Source organism: Rutidosis leptorrhynchoides, chromosome 10 (assembly GCF_046630445.1).
Source record: "Rutidosis leptorrhynchoides isolate AG116_Rl617_1_P2 chromosome 10, CSIRO_AGI_Rlap_v1, whole genome shotgun sequence".
Taxonomy (NCBI): Eukaryota; Viridiplantae; Streptophyta; class Magnoliopsida; order Asterales; family Asteraceae; genus Rutidosis; species Rutidosis leptorrhynchoides.
The window spans coordinates 43021746-43044273 of NC_092342.1; the positions used below are offsets into that span (position 1 = coordinate 43021746).

Below are 22528 nucleotides of genomic sequence, written 5' to 3' on the forward strand. Positions count from 1 at the left end.
ACATAAACAACACTTGAATCATGCCTAAAAAACATTACCCCGAGCTCCAAGCTAGCACCATCAAAACGATAACCCAACAACAACATTAATTATTGGCATGTTATCGTGGACCGGACTGAATCATCTTATAATTATATAACGTGTGGTTTAACACCAAAAAAATTATAAAATTATCATTTAATAAAGGTTATAAATTTGCCTAGCTAGCTTTAAATCCCTTCGAATCTTCAACATTGTTCTACCATTTTTTCGCTCTCAAATTTAACTGAAAATGTGGCTGGCCGGTAAAAGAAGCGTCAATTACTTGATGAAAACATCAATGAATCCCACTACTTTTCGACCTTTACACTCGACTATTGTTTCGAATGGTAATTCAGTTGCAGGTGAAGGAAGTATTAAAAGGAGTCATTCAACGATGTTTCCATGTCGTGGTTCATCTTCTACGTTCATTTTTAAATCTTATGGCTTTGAATACTCTACAACCGCAAGCAATTTATTGGATCGTTTGAGTAGCAATAATGAATTTGAAGCAGTAAATCAGGTATAATTTCTAGTGTGCATCATGCAACTGATATCCCTACTTAGTAAATCATTATAAATTGCATGGTATGATTAGAGTTGTTTAGAGCTCGTATACATGTTTTTTTTTTTTTTTACCAAATAACAATAAATTAAATTAAAATGACGTAGAGAACAAATAAGTATAAACTAGTGAAATGACCCGTGAAACCACGGGTATGTTTAAACAAAACAATTTAATGACATGTTTTAGCTATTAGGTGAATGTAAATGCTAAATTCATTTATTTTAATGACTCGTGGAACCACGAATTCCGACTAAGAAATTTTTCGTTTTTACAAATATATAGAGACATGTATTTTCACATACATGTGTAACGTAATTAAAGAGAATCCATATTTGAATGTTAATAATATAATATATAATATGATTATTATAATAAAATAAATAATAATAATAAAGTTTGCTCAAAGCCTCGTTCATAGGCGAGCTTTTGACTGACTTTCCAGAGTTTCTCTATGGGATAAATCCTCCCGCCGGGGATAAACAATCAACATCTTACTAGCTGTTCCGTTGTTTCCAGCCTAAGGTCTATAATAGCCTATAGGAGTTGTGGTTGTAGCTCAATCAGTTCATCTTCGTTCATCCCACTTTCACTCGGCTGTCTGTCTCCGTTAGCGCTGTGGCAATCAGTATCGTGTCAAGCACCTTATTAATAATAAATATTAGTAATAACAAATTATTTTTGAATTTTTTTTTTTAGAAAATTAAAATACAATTACTATAAAAAGGTCGTACAATATGTGTTAAAATTTGTAAATGTGTTCATTGGGTGTTCTGCAGAAAATTGTATAATTTGTTTTAAAGTTTGTACATATGATCATGTAGGTGTTTTATCATAAAGTTGTACATAATGGTTTAAATATTGTACATATAGTCATAGGGTGTTTTTACCATAAGATTGTACATAATGTTTCAAATATTGTACATATGATTATGAGGGTGTTTTATTTTATTTTCATAATAACAGGGGAGTTTACTTTTTTTGTTTGCATAATTCTCCTACATAATCACGTACATATGATGGTTGTGCATTGTTTTTTATTTTTTTTCTCATTAAGAATGACATCATCAATAAGGATGGATTAACTTAATGATGACATTATCATTATATGATTTTAATAAAAATTATAGATGATGCAGACTCTAACAGTGTGATTAAATAAATCTAAAAAACTACTTGTCCAACAACCACCTATATATTGAGTTGGATGTTAAATACATTATACATATATACATGTTATAAGCTTAGTTAAAACATTCGTTAACTATAGTACATGTTACATATAACCATATTAATGAGTGGTTAATTTCAACAAATTTTTTTTTAACCTCGATAAGTTTGCATTAGTGTATCATTTATTTCAACGACACTCATCGTTTACATACACACAAGCGTTCGGGAGGAAACCCGAATCGCATTACAGGAACCCGATCCTTTAACTATCTCGAGGGGCACGCGTATGAAGTTTGAATCATGAATGGATAAGGGATAATTATTAATTAAGATCATCGCTATATAATTGTCATTCAAGATTAAGTTCCTTAGACATTTAAATTATTCTAAACCTAAATCATTCAACGTTAATTCTTTTGTATTATCAAACGCACCCGAAATAAGATAAAATTGGAAATTTCAAATTTGAAATTTGAAATTTAAAATTTGAAATTGAAAAAATACAATAAAAGGAAAGAGGTAATAAGTGTTAAGATTTGTAGGATCCTAAACAAAACATCTGATTGCACCAAACACAAAATTCAAGAACAATAAACGAATAAATAAACTCAAAACGATGAACGTAAACTGATGTGGTAGCGTGGGGTACGTGATATTATTATATTTTTGATACGAAAAGCGATACAAATTACACAAGTTTTAATTATTTATTTACAAATGGGATATACCTAAACCTTGCTACAACACTATAGGCAGTGTACCTAATCGTAGAGTAGTATAGTTTTTAGTAAGTCCGGTTCGTTCCACAGGGAGCGGGCTTATTGCACACTATATTTTTAAATAACTATATTTGTACAAAATATATATAATTATATATAAAAATATATAAAAGGGGGTTTACCGTTTAATGACCGGTTTGTCGATTTATATTTTAAGCGAAGCGTATAGTAAATGACGATATTTAAATAACAATATAAAATAAATAACAATAATTAAAATGACAATAAATAAAAGTACGAGAAAAAATGAAATAAAATATATTATGCTTATTTAAACTTCCGTAATCATGATGTTTGACGTGTTGATTTTAGTTTTATGCCCATGGGTTAATTGTCCTTTGTCCTGGATTATTTAATATGTCCGTCTGGTTTTTGTCCATAACAGTCCATCGGTCATAAATTTAAAGTGCGAGTGTCCTCGTCAAATTATCCTTATACCCGAAGTCAAATATTCCAACTAATTGGGGACTTAAACTGTAACAAGGTTTTAATACTTTGTTTAATAATTACACCAGGTTATCGACTGCGTGTAACCCAAGGTTTTAATACTTTGTTATCAATTATGCCAAGTGTCCTTGTACATAATTTCACCCCTGTTTTAATAATTCCATAGACTATTAATCCATTTCCGTATCCGATTAAATGAACGATTATTCGTACATATAAATATCTCGCCCATCGTGTCCGATCGAGTGTATGTGGTTATTTATAGGTACGTCCAATTGTAAATCTTTATATTAAAATTAACAAACTATCATTTAGTTAAACAAATATAAAGCCCATTAATAGCCCATAGTCTAATTTCCACAAGTGTCGTTCTTTTGTCCAAACCCCAATTATGGTACAAAGCCCAATTACCCCGTCTTTAATATTTAGTCCAACATCATGATTACTTTGGCTCAAATAAGCATAATAATAACTTAAGTACGAGACATTAATTTAAAAAGGAGAACATAACTTACATTGAGTATTTATCGCGTAGTGTTACACGGACAGAATTTCGACTTTAAAAACCCGTAAAATAACCTTTACATAACCCGAACTAATCTAATATAAAACTACCCTATACTATATATATTATATATATATTTATTTATTTATTTATTACAGAGTATTATTATTATTATTTTTTATATATATTTAAAACTGCAGAAGCTCGTGGCCTTTTATAGGCATTTTGGAATCTGGCTGCTCCGTGAGTCGTGGAGTTTTTGGCCTTCAAACTCCGCGAGTCGTGGAGTTTGAAAATCCAGCTCACAAACTTCTGGCTCCTAGCTTGTCGACATAATAAATATATAAATATAAAATATAAATAATTAATATAATTATTTATATATTATATTATATTCTTGTGCATAGTAGACTTGTAATTTTTGGTCCATTGCGTCGGGCGTTGATAGTTGACTCATGTCCCGGTTCCGGATTTTCGAACGTCCTTGCGTACAATTTAATATCTTGTACTTTGCGTTTTGTAACTTGTACTCTTGTCATTTTTAGACGTTCTTCATCAATAATTTGAACCTTTTTAATTGTATTTTGTACTTTTGAACTTTTTGGACCTTTGTGTCTTCAAATCTTCGTTTTCGCCTTTTGTCTTCGCACTTATTTATTTAAACAATTACAATGAAAATATAATACAATTACAAATGAAAACCTATTATTTAGGAGGGATATTGCTATGAAATATATGTTCCTTTTTAGCCTTATCAAATATCTCCACACTTGAGCGTTGCTTGTCCTCAAGCAATACAGAACTTGAAATAAAAACATACATGAATCACTTTTTTATTCTTCACACTTTGTACATCAGTGATTTTGATATGGTGGTATAAACAATGATTGTAACGATAGAACCATGGTTAAAGGTGGGTGTGTCATCCATAGTTGCCTCGGGTTTAGGTCAACGACACTTGCAATCAAATAGCCGATTTACTTTCGGTTTCCAAAGCAAAGTGCACATTTGAAAGGCGGTTTACAGTCCCATATGACTATGAAAATTTAGATCCTTAAGGAAATTGGATCTTTATGAAAACATTTGATCTTTTGAAAATTCAATCTAGCTTTTACCCTAGATAAGTTTTCCGGAATAACCCTTCACCGGTGTTTGTAAAATATTTTTGTGGGTTGTGTGGGTTTCAGATTTGAAAATTTTAGCTCAACACTTGTGGTTTTGTGTTACCCACTTGCTAACCTTGTATTAGGAAAGCAACACGTCCAGTTTACTTGTCCCGTATATTACTTTTCGGCAAACTACCGTCCGGTTGTAAAGGAAAGTGATGAACAAGCAACTGTTAAGGCAATGTCCCGTGACATGCTTTTGATTATGGTCTATAAACGTGTCGGATGCTAGTACTATCCTTTGTAGGAGCAATAGTAAAGATCATCCTATGATTTTTTGGTCTGGCACAAGGTCCTGTCTTTGACCATGCTATGCAACCACCGTTCTTACGGTTGACACCCGATTTGGTTCAGGTGACCTAATGAATTCCAGGTGAATTCCTAGGATTTTATGTTCAATGGTAATGAACGCATTGAAAATAGGTTTTCAGAAAACAAATCGGTTTTAATTTTGATCAAAATATTTTCTCGTTCAAGCTCGAGTTTAGATATCATTGAATTCCATGAGTTTGAATTCTCAATCTTTAAGGTCAATCTCAAGGATTGAGTAATATCAGTCTTAAAAGCTGATTTTTAATCTTTAAGGAGATTATCCTTTCTGGGGATCTGATTCATTAGTCTTATCAAGCTAATTTGCACGGTGCCCCTCCATTTTACGAGATAAATCCTTCTCATGGTTAGGATAAATCTGACCACTTTGCGACCCTATTTTATGCTGAGGTCCGTGGATTTCCTGCTGATTTTAGAGATGACTTTTCTAGATTTTTCGTCAACCTACAGCTGGTATGGACGACAACTTCATGACCTAAATCAAGAAGCGCGTGTCTTTTTCGGAAGACTTTACTTCCTCTTAATGATGGAATTGATTCATCGTGTAGATCCATTTTTTCTTTTCTTTCATCGGGTAAAACAGTTAATTTAGTCAAAAACAAAAGCACCTGCAATAACTTTACGAAAACATGTGATAGATAATTTTTTATTGAATAACTTGGTATATTCTCCCCACACTTGGCTTTTATTTATTATGTTCTTTGCCTTTTTATTCTCTTATATACCATTTTAAATGAATTCAAGCGTTTTGGGTTGTTTCTCAATTTATGTCCTTTCCGAGGTAACGATAATTTCGGTATTAAAACCTAGTTTTCACCGTTCATAAATATATATAAACATGATTTTAAATTCATTTAGTTGAAAATTTTTCAAATTTTCATAAAATTTGGCAAATAAACCAAGTATAAACCCGAGAGAATTTATAACCCTTCCCCACACTTGAGATCATGCAATGCCCTCATTTGCATGAAATCAGACTCTAATTATAAATTCATGAGGGTGATTAGTGTAGAAAAATGATTGAAAATACCCAGTTTGTAATTACAAAGCTCGTCGAATGATAGATGGTGCGCCTCATCGTTCATTCCTTTTATTGTTTTATCACACATGTTTTTCTTCAAAAATGGTTGCTTTTCTGAACTGTTTGCTAATATTTGAATATACGTATTTTACCCTAAATTATCATGCAATTTTATTAACGAGTTATGCACTAACCCGAACCCCTAATTTAACGTTAAGTGGGGTTAGACTTCCCCATACTTAGCTGACGACATGTGAAGTCGGTAGAATAAGTTCCACGAATTAAAATAGTGAGCCAGTTATTTACATCTCGGGTGGTATAAAATATATCAATGGGTTTAAAGTTTAGACCCACCCGATCGTCACTACTTAATTCTTTTTTAAGTGTAGCTTTTAGTAAATGGATATGTCTCTTTTCTGGTTCTTGGTCAAATGGATCGATATACACCGACATACATATTATAGGGTGGACAATTTCTAACGTTTCCTTTCGTTCATTCTCGAGATCAAAGTTTTCACCTCTATTACCCAATTGGGTGAAATCCGAAGTGTCATTATCTATTACAGCTCGTAGTTCATCTTCGGTAGATGACTCGTCTATTGAAAATATTGGGTTGGAGGGTTGTGGAATGGTGAATTTCGGGATCGAAGTAAATTCTTCTTCATTAACGGTACTTATTGGTCTCACCATTTTGGTCTCGGGGGTAAAATTTTCAACGTTATCGTTTTCCCAAGAGTACCAATTTGTCACCCTTACTTCTTCTTTATCCATTGATGGATCGATGATTTCGTCGGTAGAGACTAATGTGTCGATATGTTGTGAAATTGGTAAGACTGAATAAAAAGTATCATCGGGATAGTTGGTAATTTCGGAGCTCTCGAATTCATCAAAATTCAATGATATGAGATTTTCTTGCACAATACTCCTCAGATCAACAGGTGTGTAGTCTGATAGAGTTTCAGCTTGCCAGTTTACAAACTCTCTCATTTGTTCATTTTGAGCATTGAGTTCTTCGAGTTTGATTTTCATATTGTCTAATAAATTTTCAGACACGTAATTTTCCTCGTCTACTGGTTGTTGAGTTTGGATATATTCTTGGGAATAATCCCAATTTGAATTGTATTCTTCATAATCATTTCATTCAGGTTCCGTGGGTGCGTAATTTTCCATAGGAACGTAATAATAACATTCCCATGTTGAGTGATAATCTCCACAGATTTCACAACCAGTTATTGTTTCGTCATTCGTGATCCAAGATTGATCAAACGAATTGTCATCAACACCCGTTTGAGAGTATTGATTTAATTGATTTTGGATATCAAAAAGAGTTTCCATAGCCTTGTTTTCAAAATTTTCCATTTTATTGCGATGGCCAAATTTTAGCTACAATGTGGTGCATTTACTAATTATCCTATTAGTTATAAAAATAGAAAAACTTATATAAGTTGTCCAATTAATAGACTTTTCTGCTTTTGCCCACGTTTCGAATAGCCAAAAGATGCAGCAGGGAGCCAGAACCCTTTAAATCGGAAGCTCACAACTCAGCCACTAACAAATCCAACTATTACTACGAAGCAGAAAATTGTCAACGTCCATTAATTTAACCACTTAAATAATTTTTCTTTCCGTTTGAGATAGTAGATAAGAAATAGAGAAAATTTCTAAGTCCTAAAAACTAAAGCGTCGAGAAATAAGAAAGAAAAAGAATGCGCGTCGAAAAACGTCGAAAAATAAAAATAAGAAAGTAGCGAGTCGTGACTTAAAAGGCACTAAAATTTTAAAATCGTCGCAAAATTCTAAAGCACCTAAATCTTAGTGTAAAGAAATAGCACTTAAGGGATTTTACGGCAAAGCCTAAGAATCTATACATATAAAATAACTGCGAAAAAACTAATTTTAAAACTAATTGCGAACGAAAAATATATAAAATATTACGATTACACTAAATAAAAGGATACAAATTATAAAAAGTGATAAAATTACTTATTTTTATAAAAAATATTATTTTTATATTTTTATTTTTATATTTTATAAAAGTATTAATTTTTTATATATTAAAACTAAATATAATTAATTATAACTAATTAATTTAAAAACTTAAACTAAATAATAATAATAATAAAGTAATTAGGGTTAAATAATAATAATAATTAATAATACCCCGTAATTAATGCGAAATAGGGTTTCTGGTCAGGCTGGTCAGGGCGGCTCCACGAGTCGTGGAGTTTTAAGCCTGCAAACTCCGCGAGTCGTGGAGTTAAAAAAAAACGTTTTTTTTTTTAATTTTATATTATTTTTCTAAAAATATATAAAAATATATTTATACAAAAATAAATTAAAAATATAGCGTTTCGCCGAGTCCCCGGCAGCGGCGCCAAAAACTTGATGTGGTAGCGTGGGGGTACGTGATAGTATTATATTTTTGATACGAAAAGCGATACAAATTACACAAGTTTTAATTATTTATTTACAAATGGGATATACCTAAACCTTGCTACAACACTATAGGCAGTGTACCTAATCGTAGAGTAGTATAGTTTTTAGTAAGTCCGGTTCGTTCCACAGGGAGCGGGCTTATTGCACACTATATTTTTAAATAACTATATTTGTACAAAATATATATAATTATATATAAAAATATGTAAAAGGGGGTTTACCGTTTAATGACCGGTTTGTCGATTTATATTTTAAGCGAAGCGTATAGTAAATGACGATATTTAAATAACAATATAAAATAAATAACAATAATTAAAATGACAATAAATAAAAGTACGAGGAAAAATGAAATAAAATATATTATGCTTATTTAAACTTCCGTAATCATGATGTTTGACGTGTTGATTTTAGTTTTATGCCCATGGGTTAATTGTCCTTTGTCCTGGATTATTTAATATGTCCGTCTGGTTTTTGTCCATAACAGTCCATCGGTCATAAATTTAAAGTGCGAGTGTCCTCGTCAAATTATCCTTATACCCGAAGTCAAATATTCCAACTAATTGGGGACTTAAACTGTAACAAGGTTTTAATACTTTGTTTAATAATTACACCAGGTTATCGACTGCGTGTAACCCAAGGTTTTAATACTTTGTTATCAATTATGCCAAGTGTCCTTGTACATAATTTCACCCCTGTTTTAATAATTCCATAGACTATTAATCCATTCCCGTATCCGGTTAAATGAACGATTATTCGTACATATAAATATCCCGCTCATCGTGCCCGATCGAGTGTATGTGGTTATTTATAGGTACGTCCAATTGTAAATCTTTATATTAAAATTAACAAACTATCATTTAGTTAAACAAATATAAAGCCCATTAATAGCCCATAGTCTAATTTCCACAAGTGTCGTTCTTTTGTCCAAACCCCAATTATGGTACAAAGCCCAATTACCCCGTCTTTAATATTTAGTCCAACATCATGATTACTTTGGCTCAAATAAGCATAATAATAACTTAAGTACGAGACATTAATTTAAAAAGGAGAACATAACTTACATTGAGTATTTATCGCGTAGTGTTACACGGACAGAATTTCGACTTTAAAAACCCGTAAAATAACCTTTACATAACCCGAACTAATCTAATATAAAACTACCCTATACTATATACATTATATATATATTTATTTATTTATTTATTTATTACAGAGTATTATTATTATTATTTTTTATATATATTTAAAACTGCAGAAGCTCGTGGCCTTTTATAGGCATTTTGGAATCTGGCTGCTCCGCGAGTCGTGGAGTTTTTGGCCTTCAAACTCCGCGAGTCGTGGAGTTTGAAAATCCAGCTCACAAACTTCTGGCTCCTAGCTTGTCGACATAATAAATATATAAATATAAAATATAAATAATTAATATAATTATTTATATATTATATTATATTCTTGTGCATAGTAGACTTGTAATTTTTGGTCCATTGCGTCGGGCGTTGATAGTTGACTCATGTCCCGGTTCCGGATTTTCGAATGTCCTTGCGTACAATTTAATATCTTGTACTTTGCGTTTTATAACTTGTACTCTTGTCATTTTTAGACGTTCTTTTTCAATAATTTGAACCTTTTTAATTGTATTTTGTACTTTTGAACTTTTTGGACCTTTGTGTCTTCAAATCTTCGTTTTCGCCTTTTGTCTTCGCACTTATTTATTTAAACAATTACAATGAAAATATAATACAATTACAAATGAAAACCTATTATTTAGGAGGGATATTGCTATGAAATATATGTTCCTTTTTAGCCTTATCATAAACATAACGACATAAGAATTTAACGTGGTTATACCCAACTCCAAACACCGAGAAGTGTTTAGTCCACGAGCGCAAACCCGTGATTTTATACTATAATTTTCGTGCACAATTATAGGAGTCTAGGGTTACATAATTTACATTATATAAGAGTTAAACATATAAGGAAACAATCCGTAAACTTGCTAGCCAAAATTTTTTTCGTGTTTCACGAACAAAACCTCATTTTTCATGAGACGCGTCTAAAACTCGAAATTTAACATCCAACCTCGAGATTTCCTGCCACACTTGATTCTCATTTCTTTCTTTTAAAGTCTACACAACTCAACAATCTCCGGTTGGAGAATTTGAACAAACCTACAATGATCTTCAACAGAAAATCAACCACAACTGTCAATTTTATGTTTAAGATTCCACAACTCCAGATTAGCTTATTAACAACTTCTTTTGATACCGCCAGATGAAATACCCGAATCATCGCACTTCCACATCGCTATACTACAATGGAAGGGAGTCTTTCAACACCAAAAACACCGTTGGGTGATAATTCAATCTTCAGTTACTAGCTTGGGCCATCTCGGTTTCTTGCACCACCGTTTTCATACACGAAGATCATCTTCTTATGCTAGAAGACACATTGAAGCGTGCGAGACTTCAATTACAGGATTTAACGGGAGACAAGATCGCCCCGCTCATCGCTCCAAACATGCCCAATCCTGACACTAATATATCAAGAGTTTCCCGTCTATATGTGATTTTCCTTCCCAATAATCAAATCAGAAAATCCCAACACGCCTTTGTAGATTATTCATCAAGGCACCCAATGAGAACATGGTTACCACATTGAAAACTACCTCCTTTCCGACTTTCAGCTTTCACGATGGTACACTGACCTTCTCATAGCGCTATGAATTTCACGAACCCATTTCCTCATCTCAAATACGCTACCACTGTACGAGTAAGAAGTATATCGGGGCAACTCGAGAAGAAACTTGGTCCGTACCATCGGTCAGTAGAAAATTCTTAGCAATTGGAGAGTAAAACTAGTATTCGAAGCCCAAGTGTTATCCGGAATTAATGCACTAATTTCGAGAACATAAGAGAAACACGTCGCAGAACCATCTCTACAACTCCACTAGTCGTCCAACTCCCACTATCTCGAAAATTTCTTCGATTACCAAACTCACACCAAGTTCCCGACGCCCTCAATAATGCAGAAAGCTCAAGTTTCGGGACTTACAAGTCCACTCCCTCCATCACCAAAAGATTTCTAATTGGTCACCTGGAAGAAAACCACTCAATTTGTTGAACCAACCATCAACCACACCCTAGCATCGATCAAACGTGTTCTGTCCAACACCCTTCGACAACCAATTTCCTTAGTGAGAAGAAGCTCCAACCCGACCGCGCATTCCAAGCATCTTGAAATATTCGACCAATCACTTAATCATACCGTTCCAAAACCCACAATTATCTCAAAACACGCTCGTGTCGTCAAACCCGAAGAAAGCTGCTCAAAATCTAAAATATATATCCGAAAATCCAACGGTCCGATTATCACCAAAATTTTCTCATACTTAGATTTGTATGTGTAGCGTATCCGATAAATATTTCAGGTCGATTCAATGGTAGATGAACCGGCATGATTTTTATCACATAGCTGCGCAAACAAATCGTAAAGAATTTTCCCTGAATGGCAGCAACATTGAAAAATCATATATCCCAATTTAACGGTCTGATCACTACCAAGTTTGTACCATGTCTAAATCTAAGTGTCTCCAACCTACATTAAAAATATCATCGCGATCCCACGGTTAACGAACTACGAATTTTGTCCTGTGGCAGAACTTGAACCTGTGAATTTGATAGTTCCACCATTCTCTTACTTGGGATTGGAAATAATGTGAACTCGGATCCGACATAAGAATCTCCCGAAAAATCTCTCCTACAACAAAACCAATCGATTCGACCCCCGAATCTGTAACCTTAGTGAAAATCACCATCATAATGCAATTATCTCGACTAGTTGCATCATAACCCGCCAAAATCATTGACAATCCTGAACACCCTGGATACGTAGACATACCCTATAAGTTCACCGCGATCAATTAAATCACTTTTCGATACATGTTAAAAAACAAAACCTCATATCCGTCCTTCGTTCACCCGATGATAACCAAATCATTAACATATCAAAAGACATGCTTCTGATCCGTCATCGTGTCCGATCTTTAAACCTTGAAGCTATGTGATTTATGAACATTTATATATAATACTTTGCTATATAATACTTTGCGATGATAACAATAATTGAAGTTTAGTAACGTCTTCTCGATCTCATGATACACGTTAGATGCGTTTAGTGTAATGAAGTAACCAATGTAAATTTAAGAAGAATGTGCATTTTTGTTAGTTTATTATCTGATAGATATTAACTGTATAATATAAGAGTATTATATCGTTTTATTAATCTTACTCGTAGTTCGATTTATGATATAGGAGATATATTATGGATCAAGATATACTCTTTATTTGTTCATTATCGACACATACAGGATATTAACTTTCCAGGTGGTCCGGTCCCCTTCACTCATGAAATGAGATTTCTTCCGGAGTCATCTGAGACGAGAGTGCCATGTTATCGAGTTCTTGACGAAGATGGCTATCCATTTTCATCTAGCCAATTTCCAAAGGTACGTAGCTATCAACTCACATCACATTTTATTAACTTAATTTCTCTTGGTATTACAGCGTGCAAATGATGAGAACCAAACAAAATCCGAAAACTACAGAGAAATAAATGTAGTCATTTCCCCTATTACAGAATAAAGATCTCCCTCTCAATGTTTTATGAATAGAGAGATTGTTTTCAAATGAACCTCCAGCCAATAAATAGATTAAAACAAAAGAAAAATAATAAGAAATTCCTCCGTGTTCTATGAGTGGTGTAATTTGATGGGTGTATTGATTTAAATGTTTCATTTATTTAAATTTGGTTTAGTTGTGGAATTGAACAATTAGGGTTTCTTATTTTGGTAGAAGAAGATGAAGAGTTAAAAAGAGGGAAATGTAAAAGGACTAAACTATCCCACATGTTTGCCATATGATTAGATTTAACGTGCATTTTTAACGGTTAAAAAACCGAGTGATTAAATTGTGCAAGATTCGCAAACCTTAGTAATTATTTTTGTAAAAGAAAAAGTTTAATGACTAAACATGCAAGATTATACAAACCACAAACCCCAATGACTATTTGTATAGTTTTTGTCTATTGCTAATTAGACTTATATGTACAATGTGAACAATGTGTAGTTGGATAAGGAAATTGCAGTAAAAATGTATAGTGGCATGGTTACTTTTCAAGTTATGGATACAATTGTTTATGAAGCACAAAGGCAAGGGAGAATATCATTTTATATGACCTCATTTGGCGAAGAAGCTATTAACTTAGGATCGGCTGCTGCTATTAGCTCTGATGACATGATTATGCCACAGGTGTCCTCTAATATTATTGATTTTATTTTTTATAATTTCTTATGATCCTAATAAAGATTATTGGTTTTTCAAAATTTTATAAACCCCGTAAAGCCAAAAAAATAAGCTTATTCATCAAGATTAAAATTTTCTAACTTCTAATGTCGTACTTAGACCTATATATAAATGACATTTAATATATGATTAATTAGTATCGAGAACCCGGAGCAGCATGGTGGCGTGGTTTTACGATTCAAGATTTCGTTAATCAGTTCTTTGGAAACAAGAACGATTACGGGAAAGGCAGGCAAATGCCAACTCATATTGGATCTAAGAAGCACAATTGCATCACCATATCAGCAACTTTAGCGTACATTGTCGCTACTATTTATTCCATTTATGATATTCAATAATCAAGCTGCATTAGTACTAATCTCTATTTTTTTAATTGTAATTAAATATGGTATTTTCATACCTTTTCCTCAGGACACAACTTCCTCAAGCAGTTGGCGTTGCGTACTCCCTTAAAATGGATAAAAAGGACGCGTGTGTTGTAACGTACTTGGGTGATGGTAGTTCAAGTGAGGTACAACTAAACTGTTTATGTTCCTAATTAATTGTTCACTTTTATAAATAAATAAAAAAAGTTAAATAATTTTTTTTTTATACCCTTAATATATGCATGTACAATTAAAACATAGGTAAAAAATAAGAGATAAAACTGAAACGTTAACAAAAAGTATAGAGTGCGTGTCATACTGGTATTTCTTAAACTCGATGTTTTTGTCTGGGGAGTAGTTTATTATCCAATAAGAAAAATTTACATGATGGTTTATGTATTACAGTCAAAAGGATAAAAGTCGACCCTGAAACTCAACTGTTAATTTTGTTTTAGTTGCATTTTCATCATTTGTGCAGTCAATTTTTATGACTATGTTAATGTTAATGGTGTTTGTTGAATTTAGCAATGTTTTAAATCTTTTGTAGGGAGATTTTCATGCTAGTTTAAACTTTGCAGCAGTTATGGAGGTCCCTGTTGTTTACATATGTCGAAACAATGGATGGGCTATTAGCACTCCTGTTACTGAACAATTTCGAAGTACGTTCTTAACGGATGATGTGCGCACATAAGTTAGTCGTGTTCTAATCATTTGTTTTCGAACAGAAAATACTAGCGCACTTTTCCCGGATGGGACTTGAATCAACGACGTTTTAGCAATTAAGTTACTTTATACTCCATGTGTCCCATATCATTCCCTATTATTCCTTTTTAGATTGTCTCAAGTTAATTGTCCACTACTGTAAATAGATAAAGAATAATACGGTCCTTGCTTTATGCATGTAAAACAAAAAAATGGATAAAAAGTAAAGGTAAAACTGAAAAGTTAACAAAAAGTACATGTGACGATCACTTTTTCTTAAATTGTGTAACTTTTGTCGGGGGACAATAAATATGGGACGGTGGGAGTATTGTTTTCCGTTTATCAAACTAATTTGTGTATGTTTGCAGGTGATGGCATTGTTGTTAAGGGAAAAGGTTATGGCATCCGTAGTATAAGAGTTGATGGGAATGATGTTCTTGCTGTTTATGATGCAGTTCGTGCAGCTCGTGAAATGGCTATTAACGAACAACGACCAATACTAATTGAGGTATATAGCACGCCTAAACTCATTTTGGAACATCATAACTTAAAATCGATAAGTATATATTCTATATTCATTCGATCAATTAATTAACACTAATGATACTTTTTTTGCTTATCTTTTATGGTTTGAATCGCAAAGGCTCTTACGTATAGAGTAGGACACCATTCTACGTCTGACGACTCAACAAAGTATCGATCTGTAGAAGAAATTGAATTATGGAAAAACTCTCGAAACCCTGTGACACTATTTAAAAAATGGATACAGAGAGAAGGCTGGTGGAGCGATATAGAAGAATCCGAGTTTCGAAGAAACGTTAGAAAACAGGTATCTTCTTTATCTAAATTGATAGAACCGGATTTGAAACTGGGGCGGATCTATAGTGTGTCCAGTGGTGGCACGGGACACCACTGAAATACGCGATGTAGTGGAAATTTTTTTGAATTTTTAACTAGTGATATCAGTGGATAGTGTAAATTTTTTTGTGTGACACCACTAAAATAAGCCGCCTAATAGAATTTTTTTGGAGTTTTAACCGGTGACATCAGTGACCACCAATCATAGATCCGCCACTGATTTGAAATCCAAAACCTTCCTAAATAACTTTGTAAATGTGTGATTAGTTAAGTAGTATAATCAATATAATCACATTTAACAAATCAGTTTAATAATAACAAGTATTGTGTTACATATGTATTGGTTTTTAAACAAGTTTTCTTAACCAAACTTTCTAAGATTTACTTGAAAATGTTATTGTTTTATTACGCTTCGAGAGCGCAACATGTCAGACATGAGACATGTTGGCGTTTCGAATCTTAAATCTGATTAAAGGGATAAACTTTTGTGTGTAGGTAATTCATGCAATCCAAGTAGCTGAAAAAACAGAGAAGCCTCCAGTTGGAGACATATTCAGTGATGTGTATGATGAATTACCTTTAAATCTAACGGAACAAGAGAGTTTACTTAAGGAAGCAATAACGAAACACCCACAAGACTACCCAAAAGATGTACCTCTCTGATTTTTAAAATTAATGCTAGTATGTTATATGTTTAATTTAAATAAGTTGTTTTTGGGAAATTCTCATTTTATTGGGTTAAAACTATAAATTACGGATATACATTTTGATATTGTACCCTATTGATGTAAGATATGTATATGTATATGTGCTTGATGTTTATTTATGTGTCAAAATTCTCGAAAAAGTTTTTATCGAACATTATAGTGCCATTTGTGAAAAAATTAACAAATATATATGAGTACATGAATGACTTAAAAAACTTTGTTTGATATGTTGGTTGTGATTGCAAATATTTATTTTTTATTTTTGAAAAGCAAATATTTATTTTTTATGCTTGTCTTTTTGAGCATATCATATGATAAATGTAGTGTGCTTAGATTAACTTATTAAACTTCTTTTGCAACATCACTAATTTATTCTTTGATTCCTTTTGATTATAAAATAATTTTTTAAACTTGAAATAGTATATTGTATATCTTTTTTTCTTTTTTGAATAACAAATTTAATTAAAAACGCAACTAGTAAGGCACTAGAGGTCCGTAAAATACAAAGGAAATATTGTATATTGTATTTGCTCTTAGTGTTAAAGTAACATTAACATTAACAACTTATCTAAAACACAAAAAAATTAATATTAACATTTTGTCTTCTTTCTATTTTGTCATTTTTATTTTTAAAATTATTTATATACTTTTATTTTAAATCAAAACATTAATTTTTTTAGAAAAATGATAAACGTAGCCCTTAGGCTTTGTTCCCAAGTTGAAATTTAAAGGGAAATGAAATGAAGGGAAAGGAAAATTTAAAGAAATGGTGTTCCTAAGTTTTTTTTTAGAGAGAAGAGAAATGATTTGGAAGTGTTTTTTAGTCTAATTTCTCTTCCACCTCTTCCTTCCAATTTGGGCTGATCCACTTTCCCTTCCTTTCATTTCATTCACTTTCCTTCAATTAAATACTCTGGAACACAGCCTTAGGGCTATGTTTAAGCTTACCAAATTTAATTTTATTTCATTTATATAACACAATCCTGCCATTAATAACATTAATCTCCAAATTATATAAAGAAAATCGATATTAAAAAGGAATATATACTTTATAATTAATTAACCAGAGTTTTTAAACCTAAATTTGATAAGGTAAGCGTAGCCCTAAGGGCTACATTTAGTATTGTCCTAATTTTTTTTGCATTTTTAATCATTTCAATTTGTTTGGTTTGTTTCCCTTCTTTCATCTTTTTTGTCTATTCAATTTACAAAACGTTTTCACGCCGTAACGCGAGGAACCCCCCATTGTCAAACAATACTTAAAGGACCAAATAATCGTAACTTTGAGGGAAATTGGACTTAACTATAAATAGATAATAGAATAGATAAAGAAAAGTAAGATGATTGGAAAAATGTTAACACAAAAAAGTAATAAAAATAAAAGATTATCTTAATATCTTAATAAATAACAATAGTAGATGATTAAACACGTTTTTTTAAATAACTCAAATCTTTTTTTAAACAAAGGTCAAACAATTTTGCAACAAAATCGCGCCAAGGCTGCCTGCAATCCACGAATACGAGTAAATTACAAAAATACAAATTTTCATGTGTATGTATATATGTATATACATACATACAAGGATGTGAGATTCTTCTAGAGAGCACTGGTTTATATAATAGTGTTATAGTGTTATTCCAACGACGAAAGCACCACAATTCGTTCGTGTGTTTCTGTCTTTTCAACCTTTTTTCAATTCAATTCAATTCAATTCTTCTTTTCATTCATATGCTTCTTCATGCTCATGTCCTTCAAAAGGTTCGTCCCAAATTTTTTAGGGTTTTTTCAAGCTTAATTATTAGGCAATACACTAATACTTTGATTTTGTGTGAGATCTGTTGTATAATGTTTTGTCATTTACAGTATTAATCAGTCAATCAATTTTGTTGTTTAAATTAGCAGCCACATGTGTTTTCAATATATTAATTAAATGTTAATTGAGATTATTTTCTTCATTACTATTGGTATGGTGTTTAATTGAAGACAATTAAGGATATGTTGCTGACAATTCATGTCTTATTAGGCATTAATTATTGATAAATGATAATGAATATGATTTTCTGATGCTATTTGTTCAATAACTTGGTTGACTTGTATGGTATAAGTTTGGTGTTGTTACTAAATAATTGTTTTGAATAATTATGATACAATTCCATTATTTTTGGTGTAATTAGGTTGAAATAAATGTTGTTGATTGGTCTCAGGGGTGCACGAGTTATCGAGTAAGCAATATGTGACTAAACAGAGGGTTAGATTGTTTTAATATACGCATTTGAACTCTCATCATCAATGGCCCCTGGGGGATTACCTTACTTTGATCCCGAGTACGAGAGCTTAAGCATCAGAATAAACCCTCCAAGGTATAATTTGATGATAGATAGATAGATATATCTGCATAAATCTTTAGTTATTACTTATTAATGATCTTGTCTTAATAAGATTATACAAATTTATTATTCTGCGTGAGTTTGCATATCTTTGAGAGGCTAACGGTAACATTTTATCACTCAGACTGCACAGTTCTAACGCTTAGAAAACAGTCATTTTTCATTCTTAACTAATCCTAATACAGACTTTCGAATCATTTTGTATATTTGACTAATTCAGTAATAATTCAATATCTGTTGTACTTTTAGTTTGCTCTTATTGTACCAATCTAGTGATATCAATTATCAAGGATCACATACTTTATGTTTGCAGGGTTAACGTGGATAACGATAGTTGCGTAGACTGTACTTTAGTTAAGGTAATCTTTTGACCCATATATTATTGTTATAATTATATATATTGTAATGTGGACTCCATATTTTCTAATAAATAACCAAATTAAAGAGCACCACTCTAAAGTCAAAATTATGTGACAGTCGAATGCTTTTTATTTAGCTCATAATAAATTTTTTTTTTGATAGGTTGACAGTGTAAATAAACCTGGAATACTGCTCGAAGTTGTCCAAATTCTAGCCGACCTTGATCTTATTATTACCAAAGCTTATATTTCCTCTGATGGGGGATGGTTCATGGACGGTACGTTTTTTCCTTGTTTCTCGTCCAAATGGATTATTTCAGTTGATTATATTGTTCAGTCTTATGAAAGTGATGTAGAATGTGTATATAAATGCATATAAATCTGTTACATAAATATGGTGGTTACTAGTTTCCTGTTATTCTTCTATACAGTGTTTCATGTAACAGACCAACAAGGGAATAAGATAACAGACAGTATGACGATTGAATATATAGAAAAGGTATGTTTTCTGATAAAGTTATAAATTATATATCTTGTGATTTTGTCGTACATATTGGAAAGTTATCATCTTTAACCATCTTATAGGTCGAAATTGACCAAGCTGCCTTGGGTTGACTACCTATGAACTTCTTTATCTATTATAATTAACAGATAATGAAAATGCATCAGTTATGCTTTAAACTTATTGTTAATCTAATGACAGTGTTAATCTTTGAATGAAATGATACACAAGGTTATATGCAATTAAAAATAGATTTTGGGTGACTTGTAAGCAGTTCTATCTAATCATTTGAGGTAATAGACAAGCCAGATTGACTCAGTTAGAAAAAAAGAGTCAAAATTACCACCTTTAATGAATAACTTCTTTTTGTTAACTTTATTAAAGTGATGGCAGTTTCGACTTACGTACTTATCAATGTGTAAAATTTGGTTAGTATTTATCCCTAACAAGTCAAACGAGTTGAAAGTCATCTAAACTGTATTTTAATGCTTTTAGATTTTGTTTAAGTCGTTTTAGTGTAGATAGTTCATATTATAATTTTAGTGATGTAGTTTTTGTGATCATATGCGACACATAAACTACTTCTAGAAAATGTTTGTCCGTCAACCTAACCGAACCCTTTTCAAACCAAACTATAATAACTAATATGATATGATATGATTTTTCTTATTAGGCTCTAGGCCCAAAAGGCCACACAGCAGATGAAAGCAAAACGTGGCCCGCAAAACGGGTCGGGGTCCACTCAATGGGGGACTACACCGCCATCGAGCTTGTCGGTAGGGATCGCCCCGGTCTCTTATCGGAGATCTCGGCTGTAATTGCAAACCAAAAGTTTAATGTGGCTGCTGCTGAGGTGTGGACCCACAACAGGAGAATAGCCTGTGTAGTCTATTTAAATGCCGATTCAGCTTCTCGTGCGGTGGACGATCCAACCAGATTGTCTGTTATGGAAGAACAACTTAAGAACATCCTTCGTGTGTGTGGAGATGATAATCGAGTGGGTCATACTAAATTTTCAATGGGGTTGACTCATATTGACCGTCGATTGCACCAGATGTTATTTGCTGAAATGGATTATGATGTCAAAGGGTTGAGTGGTGAAGCTGATTATTCTGCTTTTTTAGAGCTGAAGATTTCGATTGATCGTTGTTTAGAGAAGGGTTATTCGGTGGTCACCGTAAGGTGCAAGGATCGCCCAAAACTTATGTTTGATATTGTATGCACACTTACAGACATGAAATATGTTGTTTTTCATGCCACAATCTCATCTGATAGCCCCTATGCAACACAGGTATGCTTTTCTATTGTTAAACGAGATTAATAATCTAGTGGTTAAAACTTGTTTTCATTTTTTAGGTATTTGAAAAGTTAAAAATTTAAGCAATATATAAGGTTCGGTCTTTATTTATGATGCTTTTGATGGAATTCTTGAAAAGCAATATGTACAATGCTATGTTACTATCTGCGGATGATATCAAAAACATAAATTAATGTAACAAAAATCAGATTATACAGGTTGATGAATTTTTTATATTTTATAACGTGCAGGAGTATTATATCCGTCATGTTGATGGGTCCCCTGTTCATACTGAAGGAGAGGAGGAAAGGGTAATCAAGTGTATCGAGGCTGCAATTCTACGAAGAGTGAGCGGGGTAAGGAGTAAGGTGTTATTTGTTTTTCAGTCTGCAATCTTATTATGTCTTACGTTTGCGTGCCCGCAGACGTTTTTACTGCAAATTGTTTGTTTTTCCGAAGAACTAAGATAAAATGATGTCTTGTTCAGTCTGCAAACTCGTATGCAAACAGGATTAAGTTATTTTGCAGAGATAAATACAAACCGTCTTCACTATTTAGCATACACATCATACAGACCTTTAGACCACATCTTCTTTACAGACATGGTCCGAAGGTCTTTAGACAAAAGCATCTTCAAAAACCAAACAACACCTAATTTTTTTTTTTTTTTTAATCTACATTTACATCTTTGTATAGTTCAGAATTTTGACCCTTTGAGTTAATGAATTAAGCTACATGTTGTAGTTACTATGTTCCTAATTTTTTTTTTTTTTTTTTTTTTTTATTATTTTGTGATCAAGGGTCTTAGCTTAGAACTATGTGCAAAAGACCGCGTGGGACTACTTTCAGAGGTTACAAGAGTCCTGCGTGAAAACGGGCTATCTGTGTCAAGAGCGGGTGTCACAACAGTGGGGGAACAAGCAGTCAACGTTTTTTACGTAAGAGATGCTTCTGGAAACTCGGTAGATATGAAAACCATTGAAAGGCTTAGAAAAGAAATAGGACAGTCAATGATGTTAAATGTCAAAAAATCGCCTTTGAGTTTAAAGGAACCAGAAGCAAGAAGTAAAACGACATTTTCATTTGGGAGCTTATTCGAAAGGTTTCTGCATTGAAACTTAGTGTGGATGATGGTTTTTTTGACATATATATTGTATATAGAATAATTATTGGCATACAATAACTTACTAGCAGGCCAGGTTACTCTCTCATGTATATTGTGTCTTTATGATGCTTTAAAGCCTAATGTTGATAAGTAAATAATTAAGGGCACAGTTTGATATATTGATCTGAGGAATTGCAAGAAATCAAATGCTGCATTTGGTAAAGACAACTAGAGAGATTCAAAATAGATTCAAATTATTTAACACCATCTAAGACATCTATATATATATATATATATATATATATATATATATATATATATATATATATATATATATATATATATATATATATATATATATATATATATATATATATATATATATATATATATATATATATATATATATATATGATTATTCTTTGCACTTCTTTTATTGATTAAA

The 22528-nt window shown here is 32.3% G+C and overlaps 2 protein-coding genes across 2 annotated transcripts; both read left to right on the top strand.

Moving 5' to 3' along the window:
• The first annotated feature begins 271 nt into the window (after nt 1–271).
• LOC139872330 (2-oxoisovalerate dehydrogenase subunit alpha 2, mitochondrial-like) lies at nt 272–16475 on the top strand. The gene is made up of 9 exons (XM_071860181.1): nt 272–541; nt 12807–12944; nt 13564–13746; nt 13938–14095; nt 14212–14311; nt 14713–14824; nt 15236–15375; nt 15511–15696; nt 16221–16475. Exons 1-9 carry the CDS (start codon nt 272–274, stop codon nt 16386–16388), a joined length of 1455 nt encoding a protein of 484 aa, XP_071716282.1. The 3' UTR covers nt 16389–16475.
• Nucleotides 16476–17911: 1436 nt separating this feature from the next.
• LOC139871745 (ACT domain-containing protein ACR3-like) lies at nt 17912–22198 on the top strand. The gene is made up of 8 exons (XM_071859478.1): nt 17912–18191; nt 18638–18793; nt 19134–19179; nt 19343–19457; nt 19611–19678; nt 20355–20972; nt 21230–21334; nt 21779–22198. Exons 2-8 carry the CDS (start codon nt 18723–18725, stop codon nt 22091–22093), a joined length of 1338 nt encoding a protein of 445 aa, XP_071715579.1. The 5' UTR covers nt 17912–18191; nt 18638–18722; the 3' UTR covers nt 22094–22198.
• The last annotated feature ends 330 nt before the right edge of the window (nt 22199–22528 follow it).